The sequence below is a fragment of the Phalacrocorax carbo genome, chromosome 9, assembly GCF_963921805.1.
Source record: "Phalacrocorax carbo chromosome 9, bPhaCar2.1, whole genome shotgun sequence".
NCBI lineage: Eukaryota > Metazoa > Chordata > Aves > Suliformes > Phalacrocoracidae > Phalacrocorax > Phalacrocorax carbo.
In genome coordinates, this window is record NC_087521.1 from 12,558,817 (window position 1) to 12,585,045 (window position 26,229).

At 44.0% G+C, this 26,229-nt stretch overlaps 1 protein-coding gene across 7 annotated transcripts in view; it reads left to right on the forward strand.

Annotated features, from left to right (window-relative positions):
- Nucleotides 1-3,737: 3,737 nt before the first annotated feature.
- The window catches only part of YLPM1 (YLP motif containing 1), a 39,422-nt gene continuing 16,930 nt past the window's right edge, over nt 3,738-26,229 (forward strand). For 2 of the 7 annotated variants that reach the window (XM_064460386.1, XM_064460388.1), the window contains exons 1-7: nt 3,738-4,871; nt 9,785-10,027; nt 10,935-11,129; nt 12,448-13,190; nt 17,976-20,399; nt 23,122-23,227; nt 25,103-25,580. In XM_064460386.1, the coding sequence (XP_064316456.1) occupies nt 3,834-4,871; nt 9,785-10,027; nt 10,935-11,129; nt 12,448-13,190; nt 17,976-20,399; nt 23,122-23,227; nt 25,103-25,580 (5,227 nt within the window). In that variant the 5' untranslated portion in view covers nt 3,738-3,833. The remainder of the gene's footprint in view (nt 4,872-9,784; nt 10,028-10,934; nt 11,130-12,447; nt 13,191-17,975; nt 20,400-23,121; nt 23,228-25,102; nt 25,581-26,229) is intronic. The other 5 variants (XM_064460382.1, XM_064460384.1, XM_064460385.1 and 2 more) reach the window with 4 other exon arrangements.

Here is a 26,229-nt window from a genome sequence, read left to right on the forward strand (position 1 = left end):
TAGGATTAGATCTGTGTGACTTGGTTTTCAGAATAAATCTAGTTTTGAAAGACTTCAAGTACAGAGTTAACTAGAATTGTTCCTGTGCAAAGAACTTCACTTGTATTAACCTAAGCTGAAGGAGACGGAAGAAGAAATAAATGGATGCTCATGGTAATATTTGATAGGAGTCTTTCTGGGACTGGAGAAGAGGTCAAAGGCACAGCAATGTGATGTATTTGGGGAATGTCTGCCTGCCAGAAGAATGTGCCCATTTACTGAAGTATTTTACTCCTAAAATTAACATTCCTTATAATCTGCCTTGCTTCTTTTAGTAGCAGGAGGAGGGACCTGGAAGAGGCATAAGGCAATTCCTAAAGAAGCATTAAGAGGGTTGGAGGGTGAGCAGCAGGGAGAAAGTATTGGCAGTGAACAAACCCATCAGAAAATTTTCATAAATTGAGTATAATTGGCAAGACAAAAACTTGGGTATTAACTCAAAGACCCTGGTCAGAAGAGAAGGACAGGAAAAGACCACCTGAGTTATCAAGTGCTTCCCCTGCAGTCCCAGGGAACCTGTGTACCAGATACATAGTTCACAGGGAAGTATTTACTCCATGCACACCATGGCATCCCAACCTCAGACCTAGCTTACAGCATGTCACATGAGGGGAGATCATTACAACAGGGAAAGATTTGTATAACAGGGAAGCATTTGGTAAGTGAGAATGCTTTGATGTTCCTATGATTGCAGAACTCTGCTAGTTGAAACCACAACAGAAATTCCTTCCTGACCCACCTCTGTTTGGTCAGTTGCTTTAAACCTGCACATGAGTTAGATATCAAACGGATGCCTGCAATGTTTCTCAATAACTCTAGGGAATCCAGCCTCCCCCTAACATCCTGTCTCTTGCTGTAGTCAGTTTCCATAGCTTCAGAATATAGAGCAAACAATCACAAAAGCTGCAAAAAGGTGGTCTGAAATTATGCAAAGAATGGGAGAAAATACTTTCTGTTCCTTTCTGTAGACCACTAGAGGCTCCAGATTGCTGCAGCATTACACTCAGATGAAGTGAAGAAGCTTAAGTTGTTGAACCAAGACTTGACACTGGTTAATTGAGGGACAACTGAAACATGGTAGAACAGCGTTTGGAAGCAGGAAAAGCATGAGCTGTTTAAAAAATTAACTAAAACTAAAACCAGCATGATGACATACATTAATGTTACAGACTGTGAAAGAACAAGAGGGCATAACGTGGGCTTAACGGGGTTTCTTTAGGACAAGGTAATGTTGGGTAAAGCCAAGATAGGCTGGCAGGAGTCAGCTCTGCTGTTGCCCAAATCAGATTCGGGTATTGACAAAAGCATGCATCAAGTTATTTGGAAGTTAACACTTTGACCTCCTCGATGTAAGCTGGAAAACAATTGCAACTGAAAATGGTTGAGTGCATATATTTCTTCATAAGGGAAGTAACAGGTTTCTTCACAATATTAAGTAACCACAACAAACAGCAAGACTGTTGGGGGAGACCTGCCTGCAGGAAGTAACCTTGAGGAAACTGAACTCACTTTAGAATTGATCGGGAGGATAAATCAAAGGATGTTTGCAAGAGGAATTACCTGTTTTTCAAGGACAGACTTTTGAAAGCTTAGTGAGTAAACTGACCGTAAGCTTGGGGACAGGCATGTTAAGTACGTGTGCAATGTGGAGGATATGAGGGGTCAAAGTACAAATGCTATCTGGAAGTCACATTCGGGAGAAATCTTAGAGGAGCACCAACCTAGACTGAAAAGGATAATAATCACCTTTAGGTGAAATGAAAGGATACAAAAAACGGAAAACAATTCTATATGTAGTAAATTAAGATAGTTTTCTTAAAGATTTGCATCTCATAATGTAAGTAAGTTCACACTCTACTTGAAGCGTTTTCTTGTAGATTCGTGGTGTATCACCTTTGTGGGTTCCCTGGGATTTCACAACAAATTAACACAAAGTCCAGCTTTTCCATCAGGGGACAAAGTTTTTTTATTTACCTAACGCTTTGGTTTTCTGGATTTTTTTCTCCTGACTGAAAAGTCTTTGTACTTTTCCTCTAACACTGGCCTTTCTTTGCTGGCCAGGGATCCTTGATTTACCAGCTACGAACTAGAGACTGAACATGAGAAAAATTGCTTGGGTTTTCTGTATTTGGGAAGGAGGGCAAGCAGTCAGACACCACAATACTGGTGTACTGCTGACCTAAACAGTAGCCACTAGGCTTCGCTGCCCAGCTACTAAAATTCACAGGCATAAGCCCTTGTGTCTTCTCTGTAATGGAAGTTCAGCACTTTGCAAAGAATCATAGAATGGTTTTGGTTGTAAAGGACCTTCAGAGGTCACCTAGGCCACCCCCCCTGCAGTGAGCAGGGACATCTTCAAGTAGATCAGGTTGCTCAGAGCCCCGTCCAACCTGACCTCGAATGTTTCCAGGGATGGGGCATCTACCACCTCTCTGGGCAACCTGGGCCAGTGTTTCACCACCCTCATAGTTTAAAATTTTTCCTTACATCCAGTCTAAATCTGCCGTCCTTCAGTTCAAAACCATTACCCCATGTCCTGTCACAACAGGCCTTGCTGAAGAGATTGCTCCCCCATCTTTCCTATAGTTCCCCTTTAAGTACTGAAGGTCCGCAATAAGGTCTCCCTAGAGCCTTTTCTGCAGGCTGAACAACTCCCAACTCTCTCAGCCGGTCCTTGTAGGAGAGGTGCTCCATCCCTCGGAACATTTTTGTGGCCCTCCTCTGGACCCACTCCAACAGTTCCGTGCCCTTCTTGTGTTAAGGATGCGTAAATCTTTGCTAAAGGGCTACAGGACATATTTGCACGTTTAACTCATACTTCAGCGTAGAGAAACGCAAGAGAAAATTCTTTCCTGCTCCTCAGTGCAGCTGCCTCTGTAATGGATGAGGCGATTTCACACATCCGCTGCTCCATTCTCATTTTTGCCTCTCGGGTTTATCACCAGCATACTCGCTGAAAACGAAACACAGCCATTCGCGTCCTTTCTCAGGGACGGACCACGGCACCTGGCCCCCATCCCCGCGCAGGGGCCCGGGGCCCCGTTCCGCGGGGGGCTGCAGAGCCCCTTGGCCTCGGGGCACCTCCTCGAGGACCGCCTCGGCCGGCGTCGCAGCCGCGCTCGCTTCGCCCCTCAGCGGCCGGCAGCGTCAGCTAGCTACGCCGCTGCACCCCGCCTCACGGACGCCGCGTTTGCCGTAGCCCCGTAGGGCTGACGCGACGGGGCGCGGCGAGACCCGCCGTAGGCCGGGGCCGTTGCGGGCGGGCGGGCGGGAACGGCGGAAACATGGCCGCCGCCGCAACGGGGTAACCGGGGTAACCCGCGTCACGCGCGCCCCCACGCCGGCAGCACCACGGCCTGGGGCGGCCGCCGGAGCCGGGCCAGCCCTGCGGGGGCGCTCTGGTGCCTGCAGCAGCAGCCGGCGGCACCCACCAAGTAGCCACCGCCCCCCGCAAAATGGAGCCCCACCGGGGTCTCCGCCCCTCCCTCCTCCGGGGCGGGCGGTGAGCAGGGAAGCGGCGCTCTGGACTCGCCTCCGCCCCCTCTCTATGCGCCCGGTCGCTGGGGTAGCGCCCTCCTTTCGGCGGTGAGGGAGGCTGCCCGCTAGGCGGCGCGTTGCCGGAGCCGAACACCCGAGGAGACGCACCGCTCGACGCTCTAGCACCCCACTTGCGCTCTACTGGCCGGGAGGGCGGGGCACTTCCCCGCGCAGGCGCCCTGAGGCCCACGCGCCGCCGCCACAGCGGCCTGTGGAAGCGCCGCGCTCCGCTTCGCTCCCACAGCCGCGGCCCCGCCATGTACCCGGCCTGGGGTTTGTACGGGGCGGCGGGGCACTACCCGCCGCCGCCCACCTCCATCCCGCCCCCGCCGCTGCCCATCCCTCCCCCCAGCGTGCCGCCTCCCGCCGTCCCGCCGATGCCGCTGCCCAACTACCCGCCGCCGGGCCCCGCACCCCCCGCCGCCGCCGCCGCCCCGCCGCCGCCGCCGCCCGCCGGTACCTCGGGGTTCCTGAGCCTGCAGGAGCAGCACTTGGCGCAGCTGCAGCAGCTCCAGCAGATGCACCAGAAGCAGCTGCAGTCCGTGCTGCTGGGGCCGCCGCCGCCGCCGGGGCCGCCCCCTCCGGGGCTGCCGCCGCCGCCGCTGCCTGGCTCTTTCACCGACTGGCAGCAGCCGCCACCGCCCGTGCCGCCGCCAGTCCGCAGCTACCAGAAGCAGTTCGCCCACCGCGAGCCGACGACGACAACCCGCAAGCCGCCCACCGCCGCCCGGGAGCGGGACGGCCAGGAGCCGCCGGGTGGGCACAGCGAGTGGGGAGAGCCGGTGCCCTCCTCGCCGGTGCCCATGGACATGGAGCTGTCTTCCCCGCCGCAGTCCCCGCAGCCCTCCGCCCAGGCCTACCTGCCCCCCGCCCAGGCCTACCTGCCGCCCCCCCAGGCAGAGCCGTACCTGCCCCCGGCCCAGTCCCCGCCGCTCCAGCCCTACTTGCCCCGGGCTCAGGCCTCCCAACCGCCCCCATCCTTCTCCGAGCCCCCGCCTTCCTACCTGGAGCCCCCGCCGGCCACCGCCTCCCAGTCCTACCTGCCGCCACCTGCCCAGGGCTACATGGCACACCCCCAGCCCTACCTGCTCTCCTCCCAGGCCTCCCCTTCCCAGCCGGCTCAGCCCAGCCTGGCCCCCTCCATCCCCCCCCCGGCCAAGCCATCACAAGCCCATTTCCCCCCTCCCCAGACGTCGTTGCCCCCACCTGCCACTGCCCAGCCAGAGGCCGTGCAGGGTGCCGCCAAGGAGGCCGGTGGCAACGAGCAGCCGGACCCCTCCACCATGACTCCCCAGGTAAGGCAACGCTGCCTCCGCACTCACCCCTGCAGGCCTGGCTGGCAGCAGGGAGTTGCCAGGGCAGCAGTGGCGATCAATCGCTGGCGGGTACTGGCTGCTGCAAAGGTCTCCGAGTTAGAGCAGTCAATAAATGCACAGTATTTGCACAATACTTAAAGGGTTTGGATGCAACCCTTGGAAGTCGGCAATTGCACAGCTCAGGCAAGGCTCCGTAAATGCTTCTTTATCCAGTGGTGATTGTTGGGATGTAACAATTTGTTGTTTTTCAAGAGCAAATGAGTTGTTTAGGGAAAAGTCTATCTCCCGGATGAAATTAATTTTTTGGGAGGGCGCGGGGGTTGTTGGTGTCTGGAGAACTGTTTTCCAAAGTAAAGTGTGTGGGCAGCCTGCACTGAACCTCTGTTGACTTCATCCAGCCTGTTGTGAGATGCAACAGTCTGTTTACTTATTGCACATTGCAGGATGAGTGCCTCTTGTCTTCGGTAATTTCTGCATTTAGTTTTATCATGGGGTCGTGTTTCAGTTGTCTGTCTGATCGGTGTAGAATTGTGACTATTTTAATCTCGCCACACATAGCTAAAGCTGCAAAAGTGTTTCTTTCGTAGGGTGTAGTTGCCCTTTACTTAGCGTACTTAGGCATTTTGCACTATGCGTGCTTGATCTTCCAGTGTAAAATTGTATGGGGCATTGGAGGGAAATGTTCCGAAATGCTTTTGAGGTGAAAAATATTCTTACTGTTAATGCTGTATGATTTTTATTTGTACACTAGGGTCAAAATGCTGGCAAAATGTTTGCATGCTTCACTTCCTAAATGTGAGCAGTTCCAGTGAACTTGATGTGACCATTTATATGCATCAAGTTAGGGACAATCCAGTTGCTTAAAGTTAAGTGTGCACAGAGACATGTGTGTTGAGGTCATCAGCTATGTATACAGGTCGGTCAGATTCACTGAGGCGCTTGCATGGTTTTAGGGTCAGCTTGTAGACATGCAGCTGAAGAACAAAGCTGAAGTGCATGCTTTAAATTGACTGTAAGTTTAAAGACATCTATTTTGGCAAATTGATTTTAGGATTCTGATTCGAAGCTAAGTTTGCAGAAGTCCCATTGTGTCATATTGAAGTCACTGACACTTAAAATCTGTTAATCGTTGGGACGCTTTTTTAATTGTATCCATTAAAATGTCATACCAATACCATAATGCATTAGGGAATGTATCACTTTTTAAGTTTGTACCATATAACTAATCACTGCCTAGAAAATTGGTGCTTTCAATTCATGGATTTAATTTTCAAAGGTTTTGGACAGTCCTAGTTTATCTTTTACAGTGATGTCAGTGGGACTCATGAAATTTTTTAATGGCAAATCCTTGAAAAATCAGGTGTAGAAAGTGATATTAATTCGGTATTGAGGCTGCATGCTGACTTCTGAAATTACTGAACTCAAGATTGAACAGTAAACTGTAATTCCTCCCCCTGTATGTATCCCAAAACCTCATTAATATTACTGAAGTGTTCTGCAACGACTCTCTGCTTTCCAGAAGAGTCACAAGTAATGCGTTATCGCAGTACACACACAGAAGCAGCAGAATACTGCTGAAGCTTATGTTTTCACGTTTATGAGTGTTTATACGAACAGCTGCTGTCTTGAGTAGTTTGTTTACTCTCATGCACAATTCAGGGTTAATTCAAAAGGAATATGGCACTTTGCTGGTCGTGAATTCATTAGAAGAGATTGATAAGATTTTGGCTATCTTAGGCTGTAAAATGAGACAGGATTTGGAGCAACAAGTCCTTACAGAGTACGAGTATGAAGAGCAAAGCATAGCGATGCTTTCTTGCTAATGATCTTAGAAGCCAAGTAGAGAAATACTGTGATTTGTCATTTATAAGATCCTATGAAGCCTTTGTTTAAACTGGTGATTGAAAACAATTCTTTCTGTTCTTATGCCACAGTAACAGTGGCTGCAGCCAAATAGCTTGGTGTTTTTCTCTTAACATAGAAAATATTATGCAATTTGCCATAAGTTGATGTTTTATTATTTCCCTTTCCTGTCTAAAAACAAGGTGCCGCTCTTTGCCTTCACAATATTGTGAGTTTAGCGTAGTCTATTGCATAGGCATATAGTTGGATTAAATGGCTGGATTCTTGTATTCCTCTACAATCAGATGCATCTTTTGTTAAGTCCTGTTAAAATACCTGTGGTATTTAATGCTCTGTCTCATATTTGGGTACTGTATGCTGCTATTTATCTACAGTAGCAAACAAATATGTGTCGGTGCATCTGTAGCCATAAATATGCATTTACCTACCTACTTCTGTTAAAGCTACCTTAGCTTTACCACGTCATCTTTCAGCAGGCTGCTGAACTCTTTAATATCCTTCCTTTGTTTTATAAAGGGTACTAAACCATTCTTTTGCTATCTTTACCAGAAAAGGACTGAGCGATCCCCCAAAGTAGGGATTATGTTATGGCCTAGGGTCACCTAAATATATTTTGAAGTAGTCTTTTGGCATGGGCTCTGCATTAATGTTTTTGGTGGTATGTCCTGTGGTCAGGAGCTGATAGTGCTGTTTTCAGTGTTCCTTGTGCAGTGCAACAGGCGTAGTCTCTTGGTCAGCTAAACATAGAAAAAAGCATATGTTGATGCTGGTGTGTTGCTTGGGCTTCAGGACTGTGACTATACTTGAAAAGCAACAGTCATTGTGAGGAGATAAACCCTCAAATAACTGAACTTTTTGCCATCAGGAATCTTCTATGCTAGCACTTCTGTTTTGCTCAGACTAAGCTGTAGAAATCTACCTTTCCGCTTTTCTCACACTTTTCAGATAGAACCTGCAATATGTGTGTTACTGGCTTCACCTGCTGTAAAAAAATAGATGACAGGATATTATCTTAGCTCTTTGTGTGAACCCCTGGTCATATTATGAGTTTTAACCTTTTGTCCAATTGGTAGAATGAGGAAGAAGCAAAATGGGTCTGTGGAGGCAACAATTTTGTGGCAGTAGAACAGGTGCCCACCAAGCATAGCATCTAGCACCATCATGGTAAATTGCCTTATAGTGCCTTTTGAGAGGGATAATTGAATCAGCTTTTGTATAGCTGGGGGTGTATGCTCCTCCCTGTGCTGAAAGTTGCACTTATTACAGCATGTTCTTGAAGGTTTCTGAGACAGTCTCTGCTGGAGCGTGAATGCACATCTTCTACCCAAAGCACTGACAGCTCTTCTGAGTCATATTCCTGTTAAAAAGATCCTTGGCAGGAGTTATTGCAGGATCAACATAAAGTCCAAGAACCATAGCTTCTCCTTTCATTGACCTCATCTCCAAGTTACAGTTTTACAGAAGCTGTTTTTTTTTTTAAAAAAAAAAGCAAGCTCCATGTTTAATTCTGTCTGCTAGATTGCTACCGATAGAAAGCATCATTCCTGATTTGAGCATGAGGTAAGCTTTTGGAGGAAGCTTGTGCTTGTTTTAAACCTATTTTAAGATAGGCAGAGTGGTTCAGTTTTGAGAAATCTCATCAGACAGCACCTACCACTTCGTTGTCACACTTGTATTTTAAAATACCTGCATCTTTTGGATTCTTTTCTGTTTCTGAGTGGGTTTTATACAGGTGCTGCTTCTCAGTTATGCGTGCTTGGGTGGAAGAGAAGAACAAAGGATATGAAAGATGTAGAGCAGTCACAGATTCTCAGAGGTGGTGGAGTTGACATGAGAACACAAGAATGGTTGCACTTGGTCAGACCAAAAGTATGGTATTTTACCATTCCGTCTTTGACAGCGACTAAAAACAGATGCTAAGAGAATAACTTAAAAATCAAGCGTACAGCAATGCTTCCCTAAAATATAGGAGATGCCTTAGCTGCAACTGTGTCTTTATATTTCAAAATCTGTAGATTTCTCTCCTATGAGCTTATGGAGCTGTTTCTTGAATCCACACAATTTTAGTCCTTGCAGTTGTCTCTGGCAGGGACTTTGGTAGCACAAAGCCATGTTGGTGAAGATCTGCCTCCCACATGTTTTAAATCTGTGTCCTGCTAGTCTGATCTGGTGCCTAATATTTCTTGTATCGGAAGAATAGGAACCAACAGTTCTGTATCTCAGGTCTCTAAGATGCACCACTACTTAAGTGTGGAGATACTTATATCTTTAGTCTTTTGTTCTTTATGTTGGTGGCAGTTTATAGTGCTTTGAAACTAGTGTCACCTACCTGGAGTACTCTAATTCTAGCCTGAAATACTTAACTGAAAGCTTGATCACTTCTTAAATGGATGCAACCATATCTATTTACCTCTTCAGCTGTTGAATGTATCAGAATTAATGATAATTCAGATGATACATAATCCTCACTATATGCTGGTCCTTTTCCCTTTCCACAGCTTTTATTCAAATGTCTCTACCACAATTTCTCAGCTGTCATTTTCACTCTACTTGATGTCAGTGTTCTCTGTTCATCCTCTTCATCTTTTTTGTACGTTTCCTCCTTTTTCTCTTTACTGCTTCTTTACTCATACTTGTCCTCCATTTTCCCTTCATTTTACCTGTTAGTCTCATAATAAGTGCCTATAGTTGTCATGAATAAAAAGTACTATAAATAATAAGCATGATACTTATCACATGTCTGTAGTGTTTTGGCTTATTATTGGCCATCTTTCTACTTTGTTACTGTTCTCTTTAGTTGTAAGTTCTTTGAGGTAGGAAATAAATTCTACTGCAGGTACTATGCCTCACTCAGTGGTTTCATAATTCTGATTCATTCTTCTGACATCCATTGCAATACTGTTGATGAAGTGAGTTTCCCTTAAAATAGATTTTAAAACTTTTCTAGGATATGGTCTAGTGACTATCATGAATTAATTTTCAAGGCTTTTCCTGTGAAAGCTGTCTTAGAAAGTTTCTGTCTATTGTAGGAACAGCAGCAATATTGGTACCAGCAGCACCTGCTTAGCCTGCAGCAAAGGGCAAAAGCCCATGCTCAAGGACAGCAGCAAATGAAAGGTCCAGTAGTGAAGGATGCATCTGAGCAGAGAGTGAAGTCTGAAGAAGGGAAAATGGGTGCTTCAACTCAGCAGTCTGAACCTCCTCTGCTTAATGAATCCATGCCTCCAGCTTCCAAAGACGACGAGTCTTCCCTTACCTCCACTGAAACTCAGGTAGGCTTTGTAAAGTGATGTCACTCCATTTGTTGTGCTAAATGGGACAAAGAAATAGGAGAATAATGCCATCAAATTCTTGTGTATACTGTGTAACAATAACTAAATATGGTAAAGCAATCTTAATAGAGCATTTGCTATGGTTGTACCAATTAAAAAAATAAAAATACACTCCTTGTATGTAGACTTAATAATCACACACACATGCACCAAGTGAGTCCAGGCTTGACTCACTCGCACCTTCCCCAAAGTTGCCACCTCTGACTGTGAGAAACGCTTTGCGATACCTAAGTGCAAAATCAAATTCTTGGTAGATGAGGACTGCTATCTTTAAGACGCTATTTCTTAATTCTTCTCTGGCAGTTTGTCAATTCTGGCTCCCCTTCTCTCCATGTGTTATAGTTTGTGCAGTTCTTGGCTTTCAGACAGAATATTTTTGTCAGCGTGCTTAATAACAGTTCCTACAGAGTGGATGGAGGTCATGATTGATGTTTAAACAGATTAGTGTAGGATAGTAGATGAGCCTGTAGCACATGCTTCACTTTAATTACAGCGTGTGCGTTCCTACCAAGTGGCAAAAATAATGCACTCAGAGTTACTTTCTCATTATGAAAAAGCACTGTTGTCTCATATTTGCTGTGAGATCTGCATTCATCTCTTTCCTGTAGGTAATTTCTGTATGTACAAATACCCTAACTGCCATCAGCCTAACCTTTAGGTCAGACTAAGTGAAATAAAAATCAGCCTTCCAGAAGCTGTGCGTGGCTGCAACACTGAAAACCAGAAAATAACAACACATAAAATACTAGACACTGAGAAAGTTCCTGTTAAACAGGGTAGTGACCAAGTGTGCTTTTCTCTGGCAGAGGAGTTTTCCTTTATTTATAGTATTTGCCTTTTTCTCTAGCTCAATATTGAACCTCCCGATGACCCTGAGGAAGATTTGAGATTGCAGCAATTGCAAGCAGCAGCAGCTCAATGGCAGCAGCATCCCCATCACCGGGTTGGATTTCAGTATCAGAGAATAATGCAGAAGCATGCCCAGCTGCAGCAGATAGTACAGCAGTATCAACAGATCATGCAACAGCCTCCACACCTACAGGTGACACACTAAGGAGATGGTGTTTAATATACTTCCTGGGTGACCTAGCACTCATGGTCTGCTGAAAAACAAAATTATTCAATTTGTCATGGTTGGCTCATTTGTCTAGCTACTTTTTCTGCTTGGCTAGAAGTCTATATATACCCTTTTCCTACTGTCACTCAACTTCAGAATGAAAAAGGAACTGACAGATGGTGATGAAGCTTGTGTAGGATAAGAAATACAAGACTACACTTGCTGTAAGATTTGTCAGACATACCTGGGTAATACAGGAGCAAAGCTGGACACAGTATTGAATTTACTCAGTTTTGAATGTTTTGCTGCTGGAGAAACTGTTCAGAAGAAAGGTAAACAGATGGTTGCATGGAGTAATTTGGTAGCTGCTTTTTTTTTTTTACAACATTGTGTAGTACAAAAATAAATATGTACAGTGATGAAGTAAACTTAGATGTCAAAAATACACAGTTAAAGGAATTAAGAAAATCACTGTCTCACATTATTTTTTACTGTTCACAGTTACTTCAACAGTGTACACAGTGTACATGAGTAAACTGAAATAATCAGTGAAATAGAATGAAAAGTCTTAATAACAAGTTTGGATAATTATGTCAGTGTTGCAACCTTTAAGCTTTTAAGTAGAAGTTGATTACTGTATTAGAGAGTTGAGTCAGCTTTTTCTGGGTTGGTGGAGTTTATATGTTAAGCTTTCTTTGTAGGTTGTCTGCTTGTTTAAAAAAGATCTTTTAAGTGTGAACTCTAAAAATCTCAGGCAAGATCAAGCCATGGATATTAGGACCTGTACCTACACATAATGAAAGACAGAAAGAACCTCCTTGAAAGAAGCTTCATTGTGCAAATAGTATCTGGTGAAGGCTTAGAGAAAATAATTGCTGACAGCTGAAGCAACTCTGAGCGGGTTAACAGCAGAAACTGAAACATTGAGAAATAGCCATGTACTGTATATTTTGAAAGCATGAAGATCGATTTGGGCTTTGGCCATTGTTAGCATCCAGTAATAATATAGGTTGGAGCCCTTTGATATAGCTTTCTTCACCTGTCCTGTTTGTTGTTTTTTTTTAAAGTGGGGAAAAATACCCCAACTCTTTTACTTATGCATAAATGTCCTCTAGTCATAAAATGTGTAAATTGGCACAATGACTTTGGACATCATAGTTGGTATTTGCTTTTGTTTCAGTGTAGTTCTTCCTCAAGCTTCTGCCCAAGTCAGAAATGTTGATATTACAATTGATACTGAAATATGTGGCTCTGAAAATAACTGAGATGGTATTTTGAAGCTATGCTTGTCTTCTTGTTGCAGACAATGTCAGTGGACATGCAGCTGCGACATTATGAGGCACAGCAAAAACAGTTCCAGCAGCTTCATAAAGATTGGGAGCGATCAATGAACCAACAATGGCAGCATCAGCTTCAAACCTACCCTCACAAAGAGCAGCTTCAAGAGTATGAGAAACAGTGGAAAGCATGGGATGAACAGATGAAGGTCACTCAGTCCCATCTGCAGGAGAAAGTGAGCTCACTCCAAAATCTGAAGAATCAGTATCCTGCAAATGTTTCACTACCACCTCCATTTGTTCCGTATTCTCAAACCACTCAAAGTGGCATTCCTGTTATGCCTCCAACTCTACCTTCAACTACACCTCCGCTGGTCCCCCCGCCTCTCTCTTCTGTTTCTCAGCTTTCTAATTCCTCTGCCCCTTCAGGATCCAGTTCTCAAAGCAGTCAATCTACTGAGACACCAAGGCCAGCTCTGCTTCCCACTCCTGGTACCTATGCATCAAAAATAGCTAGTTCAACTGTCTATTCACCTTATCATTCTCAAGTAAGTTCATCCTTTGGCTCTTCAGACCATGGAAAGTCTCAAGTTCATCTTGGTAAACAAACTGTCTCTATTTCATCTGAGCAAGGATGTGGGGAACTGAAAACCACTTCTGCAGTGTCTTCAACACATGTACCTACCATGCAGGATAAACCAGTGAGGTCGGGTGGATTGCTTCCAGATCCTCCCAGATCAGCACGTTTTGAAGGCCCCAGAGGCCCTAGGTAAGGATGTTTCTGTTGATTTATACATGTTCCAGGCTACAAGACTTTCAGTGACATATTAAGAAATGAAACATATATCTTATTCTCAAATCTTCCTGAGGTTGTGTGAAGTGTGCTTGTTTGGTGGAGGTTTTGTTTTTAATGTATGTACACCATGCTCTGTATTCATCTTATTAAAGCAAGGGTAGATAGATACCTTTCACCTAAGCATTATCTAGAATAGAGTGCTTTTTTTCCTAGTAAATGAAATGCTTGGGCACACTGCACCTTTTTCATTCCCTGAGTCATAATATCCCTTTTGTGAAAATAGGAAAGCTATTGTAAGTATTTTATATGTCTCTGCTGTCCTTAGTTTGAAGATGATAACTCACACTTGAAAGAGTGATCCTATATGAAAAGTGATCTAAATTCCCAGCATTTTGTGTGTGGTACTTGGAACAGTTTAGGAAAATATAATGCAAAAATGTTGAAGGATTGTTTTTAGGGTGTTGCTATATATGGTAGCACTGTAATGTAGATCTTCTGAAAGGGATTCCGGGAAGTATTCAGATATATATTCAGTAGAATATACTAACGTAGCTAATTACTGGCAATTTAGATCCTGTTTATGTTTTAGGAACAATAAAAAGTACTCATTGTTTGTAATCCAAGATTTATTTCAGAAAGAAATGAAAATTCAAAGCTGTTCACCAGTACTTAACTTCTAATGTGAGAGAGTTCTGCAGCTGTATGATTGTCCTATTCAGTGCGCTTTTCAAAATGGCTGTTTGGTAAGAGAGATAGTGCTTGTCTTAAGTACAAATCAGTGGTTTTCTACACGTGTAGCATTACTTAGCGTTCAAACATTATAAACAAGAGAAGGAAAGAAATGAAGATTTGAGCCTTAGGATCCTAGTGTTAGGATTCTTTCCCACATCTTCTTTTGCATTACATCATGATGGTCTTGGGTTTGAAGGTTGCTGTCTTTACCTTTTGGTAAGGTACAGTTTTGTTCAAATTTAATATCTTCATCTTACCAGGTGGATGGCCTGCTGCCTTAATTTAAAGCTACTCTAAAAGCCAGTGTTCTGTGTCTTTTATGTGGTTTTATCCAAGATCTTGGTTTTGGAATGTTTTTCTTTTGTACTTGACATGATATCAGGTTGCAAAAACATCTGTTCTGCCTGGTCATTAGTTCAAGACGGGTTGATGTGATGCCTACTGAATCAAAGAACAATGGTGTTCTATTAAATTGTTTCTATTCTTACATAATCTACTAGACTTTACAATCATATCTTCATGTTTGTTTCCCTTCTCTTTGCTTCCAAAATGATGATTCATAAATAATAATTCATTAATTGCTAGCAATGTAAATGAATATTTTATAACTTTGAATAATTTTCTACCTCCTGATGTTTTTTTAAAAGTGTTGTTTCTGGTCCTGGGGATTTATTGGAAGTACGGTTCTGAACTGACTGTTCTTGTGATTTGCTAGTGCATGTCTCTTATGTGCGTTGGTTTAGAGCTCAGTGATGTGTGATGATAGGCTGAGAATACACATGCAGGAGCTCTGGTTTTGAGTGTACTTATGGTATTTAACACTGTAACCTTTGTGCATTCCTATATTGTGATTGCATGACCATTCTAGGGTTTTATCAAAGCTTTGCCAAAAATCTGTTTACTGTTCCGTGTCATTATAGTTAGGAGAAAAGAGCCCTAATGAATTTTTAACTGAACTTGGGATAAATTAAAAATCTTATGTTACTGCGCTTATCCCAGCTAAAAAGTCCCAGGTAATGAATGACTGGACATATAAAAAGACAAACACACCCTTCACTTCTTTTCAGTAATTAACTTTTCTGAAGAAACTCCAAAGAACAAGCTTAAACTGATTTTCATAATTTTGGGAATGAAGTGTCTTAGAGTATCCAACCTTCTAGCTACACCTTCCCTAAAAGTTGACCCTTCAAATCTAAGTTATCTTGCCACTGTGCTTTTTAATTTCTTCTTTTTTCTCTTCCTGTTCATCTTGACCTGCCCCTACCCCCAAAAAAAAGTTAACACAGTAAACTGCCTATCAGGATTATTAAAATTCTTTGAGTTTGTATAAATGGTCTTGTTTGGTAAATTGCTCATTGCAACACTAAATTCTGCAACATGTCAACCCCTGTTGGTAACTAGGTGTTAATAAATTAATATCCGTAGAATCATAGAATAGTTTGGGTTGGAAAGGACCTTTAGAGGTCATCTAGGCCACCCCCCCTGCAGTGAGCAGGGACATCTTCAAGTAGTTCAGGTTGCTCAGAGCCCTGTCCAACCTGACCTTGAATGTTTCCAGGGATGGGGTATCTACCACCTCTCTGGGCAACCTGTGCCAGTGTTTCACCACCCTCATAGTAAAAAAATTTTTCCTTATATCCAGTCTAAACCTTTAGTTCAAAACCATTACCTCATGTCCTGTCACAACAGGCCCTACTAAAAAGTCTGTCCTCACCTTTCTTATGTTCCCTTTAAGTATTGAAAGGCTGCAATAAGGTCTCCCCACAGCCTTCTCTTCTCCAAGCTGAACAACCCAAAAACTCTCTCAGCCTTTCCTCATAGGAGAGGTGTTCCATCCCTCAGATCATTTTTGTGGTCCTCCTCTAGACTCGCTTCAACAGGTCTGTGTCCTTCCTGTACTGAGGACCCCAGAGGTGGACACAACACTTCAGGTGGGGTCTCACCAGAGCAGAGTAGAGGGGCAGAATCACCTTCCTTGACCTGCTGGCCACGCTTCTTCTGATGCAGCTCAGGTTACTGTTGGCTTTCTAGGCTGTGAGCACACATTTTCAGTTCACATCCAGCTTTTCATCCACCAGTACCCCCAAGTCCTTCTCTACAGGGCTGCTTCTAATTCCTTTATCCCCCAGCCTGTATTGATACTGGGGGCTGCCCTGACCCAGGTGCAGGACCTTGCGCTTGGCCTTGTTTTAAACCTCATGAGGTTCACATGGGCCCACTCTCAAGCTTGTGCAGGTCCCTCTGAATGGCATACCATCCCTCAGGTGTGTCAACCACACCACTCAGCTTGGTGTCATCTGCAAACTTACTGAGGGTGCACTTGATCCCTCTGTGTCATTGATGAAGGTATTAAACAGTACTGGTCCCAGTAAGGACCCCTGAGGGGCACCACTTGTCACCAGTCTCTGTCTGGACATTGAGCCATTGACCACTACCCTCTGGATGCGACCATCCAACAATTCCTCATCCACTGAACAGTCCATCCATCAAAACCATATCTCTCCAATTTAGACAGAAGGATGTTGTAGGGGACTGTGTCAGAGGTCTTACAGAAGCCCAGATATATGACATCCATATCTCTTCCCTTGTCCACTGATGTAGTCACTCCACCATAGAAGGCCACTAGGTTGGTCAGGCAAGACTTGCCCTTTATGAAGCCATGCTGGCTCTCTTGAATCACCTCCATGTCCCTTAGCATAGCTTCTAGGAGGATCTGTTCCATGATCTTCCTAGGCACAGAGGTGAGGCTGACGGGCTGGTAGTTCCCAGGGTGCTCATTTTGACCCTTTTTAAAAATGGATGTAATGTTTCCCTTTTCCAGTCCCCAGGGACTTCACCTGGCTGCCATGACTTTTCAAATATCTTGGAGAGTGGCTTGGCAACTATATCAGCCAATTCCCTCAGAACTCTGAGTTGCATCTTGCCAGGTCCTGTAGAATTCTGTATGTTCAGCTTCCTCAGGTGGTCACAAACCTGATCTTCCCTTACAGTGGGAGGGACTTTGGTCATGCAGTCCCTGTCTTGTGGTCCATCCACTTGAGAGGTATGGGAATAGAGGTTGTTAGTGAAGATTGAGGTGAAAAAAACTGTTGAGTACCTGTCTTCTCCTCACCCATTTTTACCAGTTTGCCAGTCGTGTTCATCAGAGGGGTACTCTGTCCCTGACCTTCCTTTTCCACTGACACACCTACAGAAGCCCTTTTTATTGCTCTTTGCATCCATTGCCAAGTTCAGCTCCAGCTGTGCTTTGGCCTTCCCGACCTCATCCAGTGAGAGACAACTCTGAATCCCAAACATCCAAGCAACTTGACTTCAGGCATGAGTTCTCTATTTTGTGTGAAGTGAGTTTGATTTGTTCTATTATGTAAATCAGTATTTGAGCATATGCTTTAAGGATTGGATTTTTTTACTGGATCAGCTTTGTTAAATATGATTGCATGAGTTATTCTTCATTAGTTTGCCTGACCTGTTTCCTCATATTCAAGCAACAGCTGTTGTAGATGATCTCAAAAGGAATTAAAAAAGCGATGAAATAAAAATGTATTTGTTTTAGGCATATTGTCTTGCATGGAACTGGGCGATATGAGTTTGCACTTTTGGAAAGGATCGATTCTTAACAGTTTTTCGGATGGCATTCATCACCAGAGTTAAGTAGGCTTGTTGCATAGTATCAAAACAAAAGTTCAGCAGGAGTTGTTGATTGCAACAAAGCTTCCATTAAATGGAAGTTGAAAACTTTTTTCCAAACGTTTGCCAGCTTACTTTGTCAGTCAGATTTCGGTCCTGAGATATTTTAAGCCAACTTTCCTTTTAGCGTTATGTAATCTGCACGTGGCTTAAACTGGTCTTCAGTGGACAATATTGAATTGAAGAACATGTCTCTGCTTCTGCACTAGTTCAGTAGAGATTGATCCTAAGGCATGCTAAGATTCATCAGTTAGAAGTGACTTTTGTAGGGGATGAAACTATCTTTTAGAAGATTTTGACATGTTCATTTGAATAAAATTGCCATTATGTTATCTATAGATTTGATGGACCTCGAGGAAGAGGATATGACAAATTTGAAGGCTCAAGGCAGAGAGGGCCTCGTTTTGACTCCCAGCGCTCAGAAGGATACAGATCACGTTTTGACCGACAGAATACAGATGGACAGTCTTCAAGTAGATGGGGGACTATCCCACGGGGACCAGCAGCACAATTTTATACTTCAACAAATGCATCACATGGACATGGTTCCCGACCTGGTGGTCCACGATGGAGGGGGCCCAGGCCTCATTTAGGACAGCAGCAGCCACAGCAGTTGCAGAGTGACTCACAGTCAGAAAACAAAGAACCTTTTACGGACATAGCTGGCAATCAGCAGACTGTAAGCAGAACACAGTCTACTCCTGATGCACAAAGTGCAGGTCCCATTGAGCCAAATGAGGACCTGACAAACACCGAACAGGACCCACCCAAACCTGAAATCAAAGAACCTATTTCAGACCCTCCTAAAAAGTGGACGTGGAGTTCCCATGATCCTAACCAGCAAGTAGAAGAGTCCAAAGCACCTACTCCGCCTATTCAGAATCAGAAATCAACATCCCTTTCTAGTAATCCTGTAGCTTTGCAGTCAGGTATTGCAAGAACAGGTGGTGTAGTAACCCCTGTAACAGAAAGCCAGGACTTGGATTCACCAGACAGCCAGTTGATTGCTTCAGATAGCACCCAGGACCTACCTGGACCAGAAAGCAGAGGGAAAGGGCCGTATATGCATGAAGATAGAGGCAAGGGACCAGTCAGCAGAGGAAGGGGCCAGGGCAGACTGGATGATGGCCGTGGCAGAGGGCAGGGGGATGGCCGTGGCTGGGGAATGGGCCGTGGCAGGGGCATGGGAAGGATGGATGGTGGCCGAGGAATGGGAAGGATGGATGGTGGCCGGGGAATGGGAAGAATGGATGGTGGTTGGGGAATGGGAAGAATGGACGATGGCCATGGCCGGGGAATGGGCAGGATGGACGATGGCCGTGGTAGAGGATATGTATACAGAGGCAGAGGACAGGCTAGGCAGGCATCCATCCGTGGCAGGGGGATGTTCAGAAGAGCAGGCAGCAGGGAGAGGATGCCAGATAGGCGGTCAGGCAGCAGGGAGAGGATGCCAGATGGGCAGTCCGGCAGCAGAGAGAGGGGACTGGGTGGACGGTCTGATAGCCATGAGAGGGTATTCTCTGGCCGAGACAGAGAGCTAGCTGGGCGGACAGGCAGTTGGGACAGGGGACGGGCGGGTAGCCGGGAGAGAGGCCTGGTCAGGCGGGCGGGTAGCCGGGAGAGGGAGCCCATGCGGCGGGCGGGTAGCCGGGAGAGGGAGCCCATGCGGCGGGCGGGTAGCCGGGAGAGGGGCCCTGTCAGGCGGGCAGGTAGCCGGGAGAGGGGCCCTGTCAGGCGGGCAGGTAGCCGGGAGAGGGGCCCCATCAGGCGGGCAGGTAGCCGGGAGAGGGGGCCCGTCAGGCGGGCAGGTAGCCGGGAGAGGGATGCAGGAAGATCTGAAACAGGCAATATAGATAAACCTGTTCACCTAGGAGATGACCCTGACAAATTGCCTCCATACCATCGAGATGAGACACTCAGGGGTTCTTGGGGTCATGAAGATGATAGAATGCAGGAGGAATTTCCTTTAGATAGTCAAGATGACCCTCCTTTGGACCATGAGCGAGTGGATGACTGGGAAAGAGAACGATACTGGAGAGATCACAACTCTGATTATCAGGATGATTCTGTAGATGCATATGACAGAGATGACAGGTTGCAATCCCACCATTCATTGCCTCCACTATCTCCCCTACCACCACTACCTCCTTTATCATCTGACCATGACAGACGAGATTCATGGTGGGATGACTGGAAAAGGCCAAGAGAGAGGGAATTAGAGAGGGATCTAGATAGAACTGGAAGATCCTCAGACATTTATGATCAAGATGCAGACAGAGAATGGGATAGAGACTGGGACACGAGACCTATGGATGACAGAGAAATGGGGAATCGTGACCTGGATATACCCCCTCTACCACCATTGCCACCTCTGCCACCTCTGGACAGATACCGTGAAGATAGGTGGAGGGAGGATAGGAACAGAGATCATTATGACAGAGACCTCAGAGACAGGGGGGAGCTGAGGATTCGAGAGTATCCAGAGAGATATGACACATGGCGGGAGAAGCAAGACTACCTTCCTGAAAGGACTGATTGGGAGAGGGAACGGTTATCGGATAGGTGGTATCCAGATGATGGAGACAGACTGCGGTCATTGGATGACCATTCAGATTCATCTCTTCCTCCACCTTCACATTCCTCTGATATTCTGGGAGCAGATTCAAACCTGGACTCTGACCAGTCCTTGGGAGGAGTGATGGTCCTTAGCCAAAGACAGCATGAAATAATTTTGAAGGCTGCCCAGGAGCTCAAAATGCTTCGGTGAGTTGCCTGATTCTGTCACTTCGGGTGGGAATACCATTCTGCGGAGATGGTGCTCTGTTCCTAATTAATTTCTTGATTTATGCAGTAAGTAATGGCTTTGTTTCTTTTCACCACAGCACGATAGTAGAAGCTCATGTGGAAAAAGTTATTTGGAATACCTCCATCACAGCTTTTGTGGATGGACATTTTTTCTTAAATAGGTGATTTTCCCTTTCCACAAGAATATGACATTCCCTGTTTGTTACTTTCCAGGAAGAGCTCTGTGCAAACCACCTGACCAGTTTTTTTTTTATCTTCAAATGAGTTTGTTGATAATTGCTTTTCAGTCTTTTTATTAGTGTCAGATGAGCTTGTTGATAATACTTACCTATCAAGATCTACATTAATGGGGCTCTTAATTCACACAGTGGAACCTATTTAACTTTTTTATACTACTTACTTTTTAATTAAAGTACATGTGGCCTTTTTCTTTCTTCTTTTTACAATGCTCCCTCATTTGAAATTCAGCATGGTCAGAGAATCATTTGGTCAAGTTTGGTTGATCTTAGTTCTGAGGATCAGCATCACAGCAGTGGTAACAATCAGGAGGATATGAATGCAAGAGTTCACCAAGACTGTGTTTTAGAAAGCAGCTACTGGACTCCCTAAGGCTTTAATAAGTGTTTATTTCAAAATAAGTAATAGAATATCCTCTTAAACATCAGAAACATCCTGGGGCTCAGTAAACTTACTAATATTAGAATGAATGGAGCACATACCATCTATCCAAATGCTATCTTTGTGATTTGGTGCATGGGTTTAGGTGCATTAAATGCATTAAAAAAAAAAGAGTTGAGTTTCTTTTGACTATTTTCAGTGAATGAGATCTTTCAGAGAAGATTGTAGAGAAAAGAGGAAACATCTTAGAGACAGAGGTTCATGTGGCTCATCCTATTCATGAGTTACTGAGAGATAGCTAAGGATTGTCACCTGGTAAAGACAGGTTTAACTTCATAAACTAGATATTATGCTAAAATAACAGGAAATTAAAATGAATGTTTGGTTATCATTATTACATTTACACTAAACCATGTTGAAAGATACAGAGATGTTTTTCACTTTTCTTGAAGCCGTTTTGTTTTCAGACTCATAAGATTGCTAAGCATCTGTCCCATATGGAAGGCCTTAGTTTCATGCCAAGATGTGAAAAAAAAAATTTATAAAGGGATAACTTTTATTCTGAGTAATTTAATCTTCCACTGCAGTTAGATTAATTCAACAGGTGTTAGTAACTGTGAAATCTGTGTTTTAAAGCAATATTTGCCAAAAGTTCAGAGCAATAGATCATTTTCAGCTTCCTGACTTTCCCATTGCCTTGAGTTGCCAGGGGTATGTTTTGCCATTCAATGTGAATAGCTGCAAGCCAGTGGACTTAATCTAAGGACCACTGTTTGGGCATCACTGCCTGAGTGAATAATTTATTAGGGCTGAAATATTTAAACACAAACTAAAACATTTTATGTAAGAAAGTAGATACATATAACTCTTTCTAAGCCACTAAGAAGGAAATATAAACATGATGCTACTGGTACTGATTTTTAGTTTAATATGAGGATAATCTTAAAAATTACTTACACTGGTACTTATCAGGTCCTTAGAAGCAGGTAACCCCAGTCTGAACAGTAGGAACAATTTTAAGGAGACTGCTTGTGGTAGTGTTTTTTTTTGAGCCAAGAGTTATACCAGTAGTGTTGTGCATAACTGCTTTCATCTCCAAAGGTAAAGCCTTCATCTGGCTTTGCTTTTATTGTGTATAAAACAGCATACTCTGAGCTGCATGGTGTTCTGTATTTGTCATCTGGTATATTTTTCCGAAGCCAGGTGTAAAGACGACCTTTTAAGTGCTAGCAATTGCTCAGTTTACTCTTTGTACTAATGCAGCACTTTGGATCCCTTTCTGTGAGCCAGTATCCTATTTCACTGGACACTGAACAGATGGGTTGCTAGTCAGGATGGCCTCTGTTGTGCTTAGTACAGAGGGATCCTGTTCTGTTTTTAGTTGTTCTTTGGGCACTGCTTTAATACATGCAATTAATATGAACAGAGAGTTATTAGCAATTTAAAAACTAGATAAAAAGATGCAAACAATAACAGAAAGGAAAATCTATTGGATAGATCTTTGTAATCCAGTGGCTGTAGTATTCACTACTGGTCCTGGTCTCTGCTCCATAGACCAGGTAGCATTTTGGTACATGAAACAAGGAAACAAACATTAACATCACCACTTTGTTTTTAAACATTGGAGTCTTTGTTGTGCTTGTGTTGGCCCAGTCCTGTTAGTGTGCAACCCAGAGCAAGTCACTGAGAGCACCTAGGCTCACATCTCCACTGGGCTTATGATTTGCAGAAGGTGTTGTCAGAAGCTAAAACCTAGCTTCGCTCTTTGCTGTTAAAGCGGAGTGGTTCTGGCCAAGCACAAAAGCATAACTGCATGTTGCAGAGGAACTTTGTGATAAAAAAAGGAGGCAGCTAACATATTAAATACCTCCATGGTTAGGTGACTGTGAAACAGGGATCTGTGAATCATAGCATTGACCATGTAAAGCTTGCTGTGTCCTTTTCTTCTTTGGACTTGGCCCCTAATGCTGGTGTAATATGTGGTTTTCACTGTGAGCATTGATTTCTTTAGTTTTTCATTTAAGCTACAGACTGATAACACTTTCCTGTGATTCATGTGCAGAGAGCAAAAAGAACAGCTACAGAAGTTGAAAGAGTTTAAACCTGACATTTCCTCACAGGAGTCTCCTAGATCACAGAGCACAAGCACAAGGCCAGGTGCCTTTCAGGTAAATTCATCTTGTGTTAACATGCTGGTCGCAATTACTATTCATGTGTATGTCAGATCAGTTCTGCACCCTGGTGGTCAAACTTGTCTGTGGAATGCCCCCCGAGCAGCTCTTACAACTTCTTCAATCTTCCGTTGAGGCAAAGCAACTTCATAGTTTCTTTAGATTTTTTTCCAAATCCTTTCTTGCTCATTCAGTCCACTGTGTCTTCTGAGCATGACTCATCGGGGATAGTAGTGCATGAGGCTCAACAGCCTAGCCTGCTGTGGGATGGTGTGCAAGAAATGGTGAGCTCTTCCAGAACAAGGGAATAAGGCTCATGAGAAGACTCTCCTGTTCCTGGCCTAACTAGGTTCTATTACTGTTTAATTACAGACTTGCACTGCTTTTTCTACTTTAAATGCTCTCTCCCATTTTTTGAGGTTAAAGAGAGATAATTGAGGATTGCTCCATCAAAAACTGAGATATTTCAATGTCGAGTGGGCGTTAGCTTTCTGTTTGCTGTCTTTATTAGGAATGATCATTACCCTCTGGAATATAATAAAATGCATGGAAGCTCACATTTGTGTACTTCCATGACTTACTCTCCTGTTGTGATGCAAGTTATTCCTCTGCTGCTTAGTCTCCTGGTTGGTTCTGGGAACTCCTCTCAGCTGCTTGTATTTGGATTTTTGATAATTCATACCTGGTCAGAAACCAGTTGACCTTCTGCAGTCATGTTAACTCAGGTTTATATATCCTTCGTAGAACAAATAAACAATTTTGTTAAACATATGTTGAAGGAGATACCTGAATCAATGCACAGTCCTTATTCTTCATCACATCTTAACCTCAAAGTTACTGGTACCAATAAATTTAGCTGTACTGACATCTGGGTCTGACATTTAGACAGACCAAGTTTTGTTTGTCCCTCCCTCCAGAGGAGTGTTATGCAGTGAATGAGGTACTGCAAGTTTTCTTTTTGCCTAGTTGACCTCTTCCTTGTTTACGGCGTCTATAAAATAAAATAATGGAACAGATTTGCTACCAGGAGCTGCAGATATGTTGATGCCTTTAGGAAGTGACTTTACTCAACTTTGATATTTTGTATCTCAGACTACTTGACCTATCTGCCTAATGGTATTCAAACAACTGTTGTCTGTCTTGGGATTCCTGCCTTCAGACTTCTGCTGTGACTTTGAACTGTTATTACAAAGTTCAGCTTTGTAACTACAACCATTCTGCAAGTTTTGTTGCATGTTGCTAATAAAGCTGCCTGTAACTTGGCATCTGCTATGATGTTGAAAATATGCTTGTGAAACAGCACATGGGGTTCCATGGGGATGTTTGGTTCATGAAGGGGTTTTGGTTTATTGATTTTTTTTAATTATTTTTATTTTTTTCTCTCTCCAATGGGCAAGACCTCCCCATTTCTTATGCTGATCTGATGTTGATTTCATTAAGGGGTTTCCAGGTGATTCTGCTCTCTGGGATTTTTTCCAGTGACTTCCAGAAAGAAGCTGGCCTTATGAATCCTTTTGTGCATCAGTAAGCTGCCCCACTTTCAGACTTTTTCAACCTTCTCACATACAGCAGGAGTCTCTGGGAATAAAACTGTAGACACTTTAGAACTGAGATAGGCCTACTGGAGCTTAAATTGGTAAGGTTATGTTGAAGGAGAAAGTAAATATATTTAAGCTGTCACACAGTGAACAGACGCTACATTAATTCAGGTCACCAGTTCTTGAAATACTGGCCTCCTACCTGTAGTCCCTTGACGGAGGTACTAGAAAATGCTTATGATTTGATTGCCAGTTGCCATTGTGCTTACTGACTTACAGAGGATGAGAGAAGGTTAGTTTACAGATCTACATTAAAAGTGCTTTCTGCATCTAGGTCTCTTCTCAGCTATCTTCAGAGGCACCAGTAGAAGCCCAAGCTATTAAACCTTCTCCTGCTGTTATTATAAAGCCTCCCGTGTTGTTCAGACAGCCCACCCCTGTGACAAGACCAAGTGCCCCACTGACAAGGCCTGCTACACCTATGACAAGGCCACATGCTCCAGTTTCTACTCCAACTACAACCCCAAGTCATGGTCAGTCTTTAAAACCATCACCTTCTGCTGTGGAACAGGAACGCTGGGATGAGGATTCTTTCCACGGACTCTGGGACACAAATGAGGATAAAGGAGCAAATATGGAGTATGAGCTGTGTAAACAGGAGTCGATGCCTCCACCTGTTTCCTCGCCTGTGAAAGTACCTGCTGCTCACACCTCTGCTTCATCTGCTGTACCAGTGTCCCTTCCTCCAGTTATTCCACCGGTTCCTAAAGCACCTGTAATTCAGCAAACTGTGGATTATGGCCACGGGCGAGGTATGTATTACAGTATATTTGATCTGTAACGGAGAGCAAATTAGTCCTCCTAGCTTCTTTCTAAAGGGGTGTGCCACACAAAGCATGCCATAGGTGTTCTGCAGTTGACCTGTAGTCTGCATACCTTGTGATCTAATGCTAAGCAATGCAATTTTAAGGAGTCTAACCCCTGGCCTTGAGTTTAGTGCTTGTTTCAGTGCTGTGATAGAGATATTTCATGTGAACAGAGTGGTGTATAGCCACATCTGCTTCTAATAAACACCAACTGATGTGATCATATAAAAGTGTTATATTTATATTGATATTGAATCTTTCCCTTAATCACTTTGTAGCTGAGTATGGAAATAACTGTGCTAGAAAATACTTTGGATTGTTACAGTTCTTAGGTGTGACTTAAACTTAAAGCAGACCAGTGCTTGCGTTATTTATATACTGCTTAATGGGTGTGAGGTACCCTCTAGACAGGTAGGGAGGCAAAGTTCTAGTTCTGAAGGGCGTGCACCCTAAACAGGTATTTTACACACAAAAAGTGAAGGGCTCTGATGTTTAGTATTGAGCTTATCATAGCTAAAATTCAACACTAGTTTTTTTAATGTAGTTCATTTCCCTCATTCTTAGTTTTAACAGGAGTGAAATCATGTCGTAAAGA